This window comes from Phacochoerus africanus, chromosome 5, assembly GCF_016906955.1.
Source record: "Phacochoerus africanus isolate WHEZ1 chromosome 5, ROS_Pafr_v1, whole genome shotgun sequence".
In the NCBI taxonomy this organism is placed as follows: Eukaryota; Metazoa; Chordata; class Mammalia; order Artiodactyla; family Suidae; genus Phacochoerus; species Phacochoerus africanus.
The window spans coordinates 26583541-26595875 of record NC_062548.1 but is presented as its reverse complement, the minus strand read 5'-3'; the positions used below and the strand labels follow the sequence as shown (position 1 = coordinate 26595875).

The 12335-nt window shown below is 48.9% G+C and overlaps 1 protein-coding gene across 2 annotated transcripts in view; it reads right to left on the bottom strand.

Moving 5' to 3' along the window:
• The window catches only part of GGA2 (golgi associated, gamma adaptin ear containing, ARF binding protein 2), a 37774-nt gene extending 26888 nt beyond the window's left edge, over positions 1-10886 (bottom strand). Inside the window, exons 1-2 of one of the 2 annotated variants that reach the window (XM_047780311.1) lie at positions 10636-10886; positions 640-724 (exon numbers count right to left, since the gene is read on the bottom strand). In XM_047780311.1, coding sequence (XP_047636267.1) covers positions 640-724; positions 10636-10855 — 305 coding nt within the window. In that variant the 5' untranslated portion in view covers positions 10856-10886. Of the gene's footprint in view, positions 1-639; positions 725-10515 lie in introns of both variants that reach the window. The other variant, XM_047780310.1, reaches the window with a different exon arrangement.
• Between the last annotated feature and the right edge of the window lie 1449 nt (positions 10887-12335).

The window sequence follows — 12335 nt, the reverse complement described above, 5'->3', positions numbered from 1 at the left end:
CAGGGACCGAACCCGCAACCTCATGGTTCCAAGTTGGATTCGTTAACCACTGCGCCACGACGGGAACTCCAGGAACACTATTTTAAATGCTTCAAATAACTGCCTGTTACAAACTGACCAGTATGGAGTGTTTTAGAAAACCGCATGACTTTTCTTTCTTTTTTTTTTATTACTTAATGCATTTTATATGAATTTTCTATTTCTACAAAAATAATGTTCTCGGGGAGTTCCCATCGTGGCACAGTGATTAACGAATCTGACGAGGAACCATGAGGTTGTGGGTTTGATCCCTGGCCTCGCTCAGTGGGTTAAGGATCCAGCGTTGCCGTGAGCTGTGGTGTAGGTTGCAGACGTGGCTCAGATCCTGCGTGGCTGTGGCTCTGGGTTAGGCCGGTAGCTACGGCTCCGATGAGACCTCTAGCCTGGGAACCTCCATATGCCGCAGAATCGGCCCTAGAAATGGCAAAAAGACAAAAATAAAATAAAAAATAGAAAAATAAAAAAAGAATGTTCTCGGTAGATCATGAGAAGGGAAAAAAAGGAGGTAACAAAGCCTGGCCATGTAAAACAATCCGGAGAAACAAAGGTACACACAGTCTGAGGTGTCCCCAGAGTCGAGCGTGTGTGCAGTCACCTTACCCATTAGGGTCGGTGTTCACTTGGTCACAGAAGTTCTGGATAGCTGACCAATCCTGTTCCGACATGCTTGGGTCTGTGGCTTTATCTGTCAGAGAAATTTAAAATTTGAATTAGAGAAAGTATAGGCGGAATTCCCATCATGGCACAGCAGAAAAGAATCCGACTAGGAACCATGAGGTTGGGGGTTCGATCTTTGGCCTCACTCAGTGGGTTAAGGATCCGGCATTGCTGTGCGCTAGGTTGTAGGTCATAGATTTGGCTTGGATCTAGTATTGGTGCACCTGTGGCGGAGGCTGGCAACTATAGCTCCAATTCAAGCCCTAGCCTGGGAACCACCATATGCCATGGCAGCCCTAAAAAAAAAAACCAAAAAAAGAAAGTATAGGAGTTCCCATTGTGGTTCAGCGGGTTTAACCTAACGTTGTCTCTGTGAGGTTGCAGATTTGATCCTTAGCCTTGTTCAGTGGGGTTAAGGATGGGCATTGCAGCAAGCTGTGGCTCAGATCTGGTACAGCCGTGGCTGTGGCATAGGCCTCAGCTGTAGCTCCAATTCAACCCCTGGCCTCGGGAACTTCTATGTATCGCAGGTGAAGCTGTACAAAGTAAAAGAAAAAAAGTACAAAGTATAATAAAGAGGAACACACACCTCTCTCCCCAACCCACTCCCCCACCCCCACCCCTGCCACCCAAAAATAAGACAGCCAAGGGCTATGACATCGCACCTTTAGGGCATAAGACCCGGCGGGCAGATCACTGAAAGGGGCAGGGGCCTTGCTAATCACCACTGTCGTGCACAGTGCCTGGCCCAAGTTGCAGCCTCAGGGAATGTTTGCTGATCGAATGAACAAGCAAACCAGTGAACGAGCTACTGTCCTGAAAGGGGCTCCATTCCCAGCACAGGGCTGGCCAACGCGCACCTTCTCGGGACCCATGCCAGGACTCCCCCACCTTGGCCTTGCAGTGAGGATGGACACCGGCCAGCACCCCTAGGTCTCTTAGCTAGGCGACAGGAAGACTGGAGCATGCTACGAGGCCCCAGGTGGCTCTACCTGGTCATCCCACCGCATCCTCAAAGTAACAGCCTTAAATCTGAGCCTCCGCTTACTGAATCTTCTGACCATCCCATGCAAGAAGCTTCTCCACATACAGAGGTTTATCCAGTCTGACAAGAGGACTTCCTTGCCTTCGGTCCTCAAAATACCATTTCTCTCTGCTCCCTTACGGATGCTCCAGGAACCCAGATCCAGTCATGCTAAGGTTCCCCTCTCCTCAACTGGAACATTCAGATTTGGATGAAATCTGAAGACACTGAGCATGAAGGGTATCAGGGCACAGCCAGGGGCAGGAGATACCTGGAGAAAGGGGGACTATCAGAAGTCCTAATGTGAGACCATGCTCCACTGAGGGGAGGGGCAGTCCTGGACCTTCCTGGAATAAGGAGTTGTATGTCTATTTCCTGATGCTAAATGGTAGCAGATTTTTCCTCTCCTTCAACTACTGCTGCCTAGAATCCTTGTCCAGCAACCCCACAAGAATGCCCACTCCACATGCCCTGACCCCAGACTGCACCAGTCCTCATTCTCACAAAGGAGTTGCTGAGACGCTTCGTCCTGCCCTTTCATGACATTTCCCCTACTCCCCACTGTCCAGCCATGTCCCAGTCTACATGCCCCTCCAATGAAATATCTTACTGGTCCCTTAGTAGATGCAAACTATAGTATTTGGAGTGGGGAGCAATGAGATCCGGCTGTACAGCACAGGGAACTGTATCTAGTCACCTGTGATGGAACATGATGGACGATAATGTGAGAATGTGCTGGGTCACTTTGCTATAGAGCAGAAATTGACAGAACATTGTAAAGCAACTATAACAAAATTTTTTTAAAAATATCTTACTGGTCCTATCCAGAGAAAACCATGACTCGCAAAGACACAGGTACTCCGATGTTCACTGCAGCACTATGTACAATTGCCAAGACATGGAAACAACCTAAATGTCCATCGACAGAGGAGGGGATCAAGAAGGTGTGGTACATAGACACAATGGAATATTACTCAGCCATTAAAAGGAACGAAATACCGGCATTTTTAGCAACATGGATGGACCTAGAAATTATCATGCTAAGTGACATCCGTCAGACAATGAGACACCAACATCGAATGCTTTCACTGACATGTGGAATCTGAAAAAAGGACAGAATGAACTTTTTTGCAGAACAGATACTGACTCACAGAATTTAAAAAACTTATGGTCTCCAAAGGAGACAGTTTGGAGGGTGGGGGGATGTGCTGGGGTTGTGGGATGGAAATCCTATAAAATTGGATTGTGATGATCATTGTACAACTATAAATGTCATAAATTCATTGAGTAATTTTAAAAAAAGAAAAGAAAATTGTCAGAACACTGTAAACAAGCTATAATGGAAAAAAACAGGAATCATTTAAAAAATAAAACAAATTAAATAGGAGTTCCCATCATGGTTCAGTGGTTAACGAATCCGACTAGGAACCATGAGGTTGTGGGTTCGATCCCTGGCCTTGCTCAGTGGGTTAAGGATCCAGTGTTGCTGTGATCTGTGGTTATGTTGCAGACGCGGCTCGGATCACATGTTGCTATGACTGTGGTGTAGACCGGCAGCTACAGCTCTGATTAGATCCCTAGCCTGGGAACCTCCATGTGCCTCAGGAGTAGCCCCAGAAAAGGCAAAAAGGCAAAGAAAAAAAGAAAGAAAGAAAGCCACAAATTAAATTTAAAAAAAAATCTTACTGGTCCTGACAGAAAAGCTCTTTCAGGCTCTGCAAATGAGTAATTCTTAGGGCCATACCTCTGATACTATTCCTCTAAAATCGTATCCATTCTTCAAGACCATTCTGAATTTCCATCTCCTCCCCCAAACCTCCTCCCACTACTCCAGTTCCCATTAATTCTCCTCCCTTCTGATTACTTAAGACTTCACAGTCACCTAGACTAACTTCCTGCCATCAGTCACATTTATGTCACGTGGAGGTCGTGTGTCTCCCAGCTCAACCACATTCCAAGGACAGAACTCAATCCCCCACCTTCCTGCCCACCAACTCCATCCTAAGTGAAAAAAGGAAGAAGGAATCCCATCATCCATCTCCACAGGCCCCTCCTTCTTCCTCCTCAAAGCTCTTCCCCTGCGTTCCATCTCTCAAAATGCTGGTCACCCTTCCAGACCCAATTCTAATGCCCCTTCATAAACTCTTCTCTGATCTAAATTTTATCTCCCAGCCCCACAACAGAGATGCCATCTCTTTGGTCTCAGCAGGCCCGCATCCTGCCTGCCCCTCTTTTAGGATGGGGATCTCCAGCTCCTTCCCTTCTTATTACATGTCCTTGGGTTCTCCGAGCCTCAGTTTCCACAACAATAAAATAAGGAAATTGGTACCTTCCCTGTGGGATAGTTATGAGATTTTTAGAAAGTAGTGTCTGGGCAGAGCTTCCATGCCTGCTCACTTGCATCTCTCACAAACGTCCTATCTTAATAAATCTATTTTTGCCTATCAAAAAAAAAAGAAAGAAAGAAAAGAAAAGAATGTCTGAAGGAGGTAGCATGGCAGCAAAGATTAAGAAATCAATACAAGGTAGCTAATCTTATTATAACAGTCTCTGCCTTTTACTTTGAAAATAGGTATACCTGCCTTACTACACTTAAACTTCAAGAGTTTATTCCAAGTTTATTCCAAAAGGAAGGCAGCAGCTCATTTTCCTACAGTGCTTAATACAGGGCCTTACCTATAGGTACAAAATAATTACTTGTGAAATAAACAACAGAGTGGTTCTCACTGAGTCTTGTTAAAGAGATCTGATTCATCTAAAATAATTCTATTCTTTTCCATGGCTCAGCGGAAAAGAATCTGAGTAGCATCCATGAGGACACAGGTTCGATCCCTGGCCTTGCTCAGTGGGTTAAGGATCCAGTGCTGCCATGAGCTGTGGTGTAGATTGTAGATGCGGCTCAGATCCAGCGTTGCCATGGGGTGTAGGCCAGCAGCTTCAGCTCCAATTAGAACCCTAGCCTGGGAACCTCCATACGCCTCGCATGCAGCCCTAAAAAGACAAAAAAAAAAAAAAATCTATACCATTCAAATTTCATGAAGTTTCAGTTCACTACAAGGTCTAGCTTGATACCTAAAAGGTACTCAGACCTCAACAGAAGACTGAACCTAGAGGCACGCAGGACTCCAAATCACTGCGCAGAATCCAGCTCTCCCCCTCCTCCTCTGCTGCTAAGTCACTGGCTTTTCCAAAGAAAGGGAGGAAAAAACCTCCACAAGGTTAAATAACATTCTAAACCCTCAATCAAGACAAAGCAACAAAAAGATCTATAATATTTTAAGTTTTTTTATCTGCTATATCTTACAAGGATTCCCATAGCTGCTAAATAATAGCAGTAATAGTAATACTGCCCTGCTTATCTTGTTTTTAAGAACTTCCTGTGGGCCAGACACCATGCTGAGCGTTTTCCAAGCATCCCTTTCCTGTCATCCTCAGAACAGCTGAGGCTGGTACCAGATGAAGAAACCTGTTCAGCCACGGAGTTAGAAAATGATGAACAAAAATTCAATCCAGGTTTGCCTGATTCTAGGGCCCAAACAGACTTAACTTTCTTACGGCTAAGTTATCAGTTCCTTGGCAAAGGTGGGGCCTCTTTGGGGAACAAGTTTCTTCGACTTTCTAATCACTAAGGTATCAGCTCCCTGGGCAGGAAGATGTCTGTCTCACCTTCCCCAGCTCCAGCAGCTAGCAGAGTGGCAGGCATGGATATCCACTAATCAATGAAGGGTCCTTCTTTTGTTATGCAGAACTTAGCCAGTTGGCTGGACACACTGCTGACACCAGAAGTTGGGGATTCCAGTTCTGAAATAACTGGATCTCTGAGCACTTAATCCCATCCTGCCAAACTGTTCGGTGGCCTTGAGCAGCTCCAGAGAAAACCAGGCCATAGCAACCCTACAGGGCTGTTTGACCCCAACCTGCCCCCAGGAGTGGCTACGGGCCAGACAGGACCTGGCCAGGGAGACTGAAAAAAACTCCCTTCTCAACTTCCTCGATCACAGCCCCAATCGTGCACCAAGAATGGCTCTCCCAGGCATGAGGGTGTTTGATTTAGTGGCACATGGGCAGGACAAATATAGGACTATGGCCATGTAGTTGCTTAATAAAAGCAATGTCTGCATGCATTGCAAGTCAGCTACAGCGGGAGAGGGATTAAGAAAACAGCTGAGACCTCTAGCTGTGAGTGAAATGGTTCATCTAAGAGTGACTAATTCAAAAGCCAAATCGGCTCACATCAGCTGCCTACCAACAGCCCCCTGGGTCATGACCTTGAGCTGGAGCAACCAGTGCTAGTAAAGGGAGCCCTGAGGCTGCAGGGAAGCATTCACCTGGAGGAACACTTAGAACTCGATCCAGAAGTTCCCGTCCTGGTAACAAACTTGACTAGGAACCATGAGGATGCAGGTTTAAAACCTGGCCTTGCTCAGTGGATTAAGGATCCGCTCGCTGTTGCCTTGAGCTATGGTGTAGGTCGCAGATGCGGCTCAGATCCAGTGTTGCTGTGGCTCTGGCGGAGGCTGGCAGCTACAGCTCCAATCCAACCCCTAGCCTGGGAACCTCCAAATGCCGCAGGAGCGGCCCTAAGAAAACAACCAAAAAAACAAAAAAACAAAAAACCTCAATCCAGCAGTGGCACCGCATCTACAAGAGGTACCCACCCGCCCGTTCAGTCCTGCAAACACTCAACACAGCACGTGCTGAAAGCCCAAGACCCACCGCAGGAATGTCCCATGCTGGCCTCCAAGATAAAGAATGAGCTCAGCCCTAGAGAAGCTTGGAGAATATAAATAGATTGCGATCCAGACCACTCCCATCCCCCAGAGAGGCATAAAAGTGAGGCCAGAAGGAAGACAGGTCATATCACCTGGGAGGAGGTTGGGGTGGAAGAAGAAAGGACTTTACAGAGCACCCGCTTCAAGCTAATGCATCACTGGCAGCACTACCAGAGCTAGAAACCCGGAGACCAAAAGGCCCCCGTGCTGCTGTTAATAGCAAAAGACGCCCTTGGAGTTCCCGTCGTCGTGCAGTGGAAACAAATCCGACTAGGAACCATGAGGTTGCGGGTTCGATCCCTGGCCTCGCTCAGTGGGTTAAGGATCCGGTGTTGCCGTGAGCTGTAGTCTAGGTCACAGATGCGGCTCGGATCTGGCGTGGCGGTGGCTGTGGCATGGGCCGGCAGCAACAGCTCCGATTAGACCCCTAGCCTGGGAACCTCCATATGCCACAGGTGCAGCTGTAATAAGAAAAAAGAAAAAAAGAAAAAAAAAAAAAAGCACAAGACTCCCAAACAACTCAAAGTGTCCACTATACCAAAAAAAAAAAAAAAAAGTGTCCACGAACAAGGAACTGGTTAAATGGAGCATAGCGCCCCCATGCATGGGGCATATGAGGCTTTTCATTAAAAAGAAGGAGGCGGCTCTAAGTGCAGTCATGTGGATCGATGACCAAAATAAACCAAGTAGGGAAAAAAGCTGCACGACGCACAGAGGCTGCTGCTTGTATTTTTCAAGCATGAGCTTCTGGTAAAACAGCTTCTTTTTTTTCTTTTCTTTTTTTTTTTTCAACCAGATTCTTGATGTTCCTCTGCAGAACTACTCCTTTCCAATTCTGGGTCTGATATGTTTCCTTTCTTTTTCGGCAAAACAATATGAGTTAGTTCTAAATTCCCACTAAAGGATGCGCTGGGGTTGTGGGATGGAAATCCTATAAAATTGGATTGTGATGGTCATTGCACAACTATAAATGTTTTGTTTAGTTTCTTTGTCTTTTTGCCATTTCTGGGACTGCTCCCTCGGCATATGGAGGTTCCCAGGCTAGGGGTCGAATCGGAGCTGTAGCCACCGGCCTACGCCAGAGCCACAGCCATGCGGGATCCAAGCTGCGTCTGCAACCTACACCACAGGTCACAGCAACGCCGGATCCTTCACCCACTGAGCGAGGCCAGGGATCGAACCCGCGACCTCATGGTTCCTTGTCGGATTTGTTAACCACAGAGCCACGACGGGAACTCCCAACTATAAATGTTAATAAATTAAATTCATTGAGTAATAAAAAAAAAGATACCAATAAAAAAAAATTAAATTCACACTAAAAAGGCTAGTGATAATAATAGCTAACTTTACGTGCCGGGCACTATCCTCTAAGGGCTTCACATGTGTTAACTCCAGTGATCCTCACAACCCCAGAAAGGACTTGTTATTCATTCCTGGCTTGGAGACGCAGCTGCCGGGCTTGCTGAGGCAAGATCTGCGGGTAAGCTGAGCCCTGGGGTCCTTGGACCCGCCCCCGCCCAGAGGGACTTCCTTTTCCATCCAGCCGGCCTGCAGTGGTTTCCTTCCACCCCACGCCTGTCCCTGCCACGCCACCAAGCCCTCTATGTCTTGCCTTTTTCCAACCTACCACCTCCACCAGGCTCCAGCCCCCACAGTAAACTGCACTTCACTCCCGTTGCTCCAACACAAGGGCGGGGGCAGGCATGAATATCACAGAAGCAACGCATACTACAAGAGACATTTCTTTCTTTTCTTTTTTTGTCTTCTGGGGCATATGGAGGTTCCCAAGCTAGGAGTCGAATCCGAGCTGTAGCTGCAGGTCTACGCGAGAGCCACAGCACTGCAGGATCCAAGGCAGGGATTGAACCCACCACCTCATGGTTCCTCGTCGGATTTGTTAACCACTGCGCCACAACGGGAACTCCCAAGATACATTTCTGAAGTCTACTCAACACTTCAAGGCCCAAACTGAGAGGATGAGGTGTGGGTGTGTGTCCCTGTCCATGCCTCGCATGGCACATCTGGTCACATCTGGGGACATTTTTGGTGGTCAAGTGTGGGAAGGGGACGTGAGCCCTGCTTGAACAACTGGAAGAGCTCACAAGTTTGGGACCACACTAGTCTAATGCAACTGGAGCTGAACAACCCCCCTCTTGAGCAGCCACAGTTCCTTTTTCTGCTCCCCCTGAGTCAGCTGCGAGCTGGCCTCTAACCCAGCCCACTTGACTTTTGCAACTCTATTGCCTCCTAGTCAACCACCTTCTGCCCCACCATTGAACACCCGAAGAGATCTCACCAAGCTTTCAGTTGCCAGATTCCAAACACCCCCTCCTCCTTCCTCATTCGAATTCTACCTCTCAGCAGCAAAACCACCTACCAACTACACCCTCCTTGGAGATCTGTGGCTCCCCACCCTCCCAGCTCTCCTGCAGCCTGTAAGCTCAGCCTTCTGTCGCCAGGCTGCTTTTACCATCTGCTGCTTAAATGCTGAGGTTCCCCAAGCTCTCTCTGCAAACCTCTGCTCTTCCTAATGCGCACAGCCCCCCCCGCCCCCAGGCAAGCTCAGTGCCAACAAACTGAAGGCTCCCAGGCTGACTTCCAGCTCTTAGCCTCTCTGGAGCCAGACACCTGCCTAGAGAACTTCTCTTTGTGCTGCGAGCACCTCGAACTCCATTCCTCACAAGGGAGGCATCTCCCAACCAGTTACCTGAGCCTGAAACCTGGGAATCCACCCTAGATTGCTCCTGGCCTCTTGCCTCTATTCCAGTGCGTCCAGGCTGATTATACCAGCTAATTATTTCTATTCTCCATCCCAATACCTTCGTTCTTTTTCAGCCCGACACACCACCAGAAAAGCTTTTTATCTGCTCTCTCTGCCTGAGCTCTCCTATCCCTACCTAACCCATTTGGCCCTTCACAAGGCTGCAGGTGATGCCTTTAAGGGGTGTACTTGATCTCAGAATCCCAGGCTGAAAACCCCAACACCTGCCTCCCCCACCACATCATGAGATAAACTCTACACTCCTTTCTGCAGCATTCAAGACCCTTGAAGATCTCGCCCCAACTAGTGGAACCACCTTCCTCAGGCTCTGCACTCCAGCAGTATTGGCCTCCTTCTTCCCAGAATGCCTCACACGCTCGGGTTCCCCCAGCTTCTGCACAGTTTCCCATATATGAAATGTTGCCTCCATTGTCCATTCAAATGCCTTGTCTGAGACAATCCCCAGGTAAGCAAACCAACGCCCACCACCAGACATTAAACAAACGCTCTCCCTCCTAATAGGCGGTAATTTTAACAAAGTACTGTTATTGCCTGCTGGTACCCACCTAAAAATGTCTTTGTGAACAAGGACCCTTTGTTGCATCTCAGGACTCTCTCCCCCCCCCCACAAGCAGAGCCCCATACAAGAAGCATATGCTTTAACATCTTTGCATTTCAAGTTCCCACCGATAACACATCGACCCCTACTCCTAGGACTGTCATCAAGCTTCCAAGAGACAATACACATAAGAAGTCCAGCCAGAACCAACGTGCACAAAAGGTCTAAAGGGCTTGTTTTGACATGGAAGACGGCAGCCAGAGAGAGATCTTCCCCAGGAGGATGCTTATTTTTTGCACGACTAAGTCTCCGTAAACCTAAAGGGCTTCATATCCAAAACGGGGTTCATAACAAAAGCTGTCTCCTGGGGTCCTAACGAGGATTAACTGTGGCTGAAATGCTTTTAGCACAGTGCTTGGCATAAAAGCGAAGCTCAATAAACGTTAGCCATTACGTTGTTAACAATATTTACGCACCGAGATGGGGGGGAGCCCTGGGTGGACTCCTGGGGCTCCTCTCGGGGCGATCCTCCCACCAGCGCCCGACCCAGCCCCTCCTCCCCGGGCGCCCTCCTCCCCGGGCGCCCTCCTCCCCGCGGCCACCTGCCCGCCAGCCGGCCTCAGAAGAAAGGCCCAGGGAGGCGGGAAGCGAGGCCTCACGTTGGGCGCTGGGCCGGCGCCCAGGGGCGGCCCTGGCTACTCACTGAGCCACAGCTCCAGCGCCGCCGCCGGCCCCGGGGGCCCCTCGGTCGACTCAGCCCCCGCCGTGGCCCCGGCCCCTGCCGCCACCGCCGTCGCCGTTGCCGCCATGGGCCCAGCCCCACCTCCGAGCCCGCGGCCGCTCTTGCCCTTCAGCCGCCCGCCTCTGGTGGGTTCCTGGGCTGCAGACGCGGCAGGAGCTCTCGGCACGTGATGGGGCGGGGCCTTAGACCACGCCCTCCCACCCGGCCCCGCCTCTGCGCAGGCCCCGGGCGGGGGGCGCTTCCTCGCTGCTGAGACCTCCGCAGCTGGCAGGTCTGGCTCTTCGGTCCATCCAAAGCTCATCGAGCCAACCTCTCAAGGCCTGCGCCCTCTAGTCTTGCAGAAGGAAGCTTGCCAGGTAAGAGTGCGGACGCCCCGTTCAATTTGAGGATCAGATAACGAATTCTTCTAGCATTTTTATTCCAGGAGGTCTTTCCGGACCACCCCTTCTGAAAGGATAACGCCCTGCCTCCCTCCATAGTCGGCTTTACTTTCTCCAGCGTACATGACATCCTGAGCTTATCAGGCATTTTACTTATGGTGTCAAAGGATAATCGCGCCCCCCCCAAAAAGTCATGGTTCTCATACTTTATAAAATGAAGGAGTGTCACATATTTTAACTCTTTAATTAAATCAGGGGATCAAGCAGATGGTACAGTCTGTGCAAAAAAAAAAAAGAATCAAAAGGGCAAGTTTATACAGAATAAAGGAGTGTTGGAACAGATGTTCAAAGGATCACAAAACTAGCTCAGAAAACTAACTTGCCTGTTTATAGGCAGGAATTTTTCGTGTTGGTATCAGTTATGCACAAGTAACAGAGAAGTTAATGAGGCAGAATATTAACTCAAGGAGTCAGTGTAGGAGCTTGGGTTTCGGTGCATTCTATGATATGGCCATGGATTAACATGTGTGGCTTAAGGGCTCCAGGGGGTAACATCCCCACAGGCCTTGTTTACTATAGGGAGTGTATCTACACCCAGATGGACATTCATCCCTAATTCCCTGTGACTCAGTTTACAGGAGGAAAAGGGCAAAGAAACAATGAGATTTACGGGACACTTCTACCCCTGGGACCCTCTCAGACAAGGACAGATATAGGTAATTGAACAAGGCTAATGGGAGAAGGCCACGTCTCTCTGGACCCCACATTGGTACCCCCCCAAACTTTAAAGAATAAAAACCCCTATAGGACAATAGAGAAGGGGGAGCTCTTCTCCCCGCTCCCAGTAACCCTGGGAACTATCTGCTTTCCTTTAATAAAAACTTTGCGTGCTTGCTGCCTGTGTGTTCGCAGAGCTCATTTTTTGACCGCCGTGAACAAGAACCCGGATTCCGGGACCATCTTTCAGGCATCATTAAGACATCTCTGAGGGAGTTCCCATTGTGGCACAGTGGTTAATGAATTCGACTAGGAACCAGGAGGTTGCGGGTTCAATCCCTGGCCTCGCTCAGTGGGTGAAGGATCCGGCGTTGCCGTGAGCTGTGGTGTAGGTCGCAGATGTGGCTTGGATCCCACACTGCTGTGGCTCTGGCGTAGGCTGGTGGCTACAGCCCCAATTCAACCCCTAGCCTGGGAACCTCCATATGCCACGGGTGTGGCCCTAGAAAAGACCAAAAAATATATATGTGTATACATCTCTGAGACTGAAAGAAAGGCTACGAACTGGAAAGGTGTGCCCTCTAGACAATGCCTAATTTTTCTTTGAAGCATAAATTCTCTATACTCCATTACCTGCTTCACCCCAATAATATAAGTAGGAACTTTGTCTACTTTGAAGTCTCC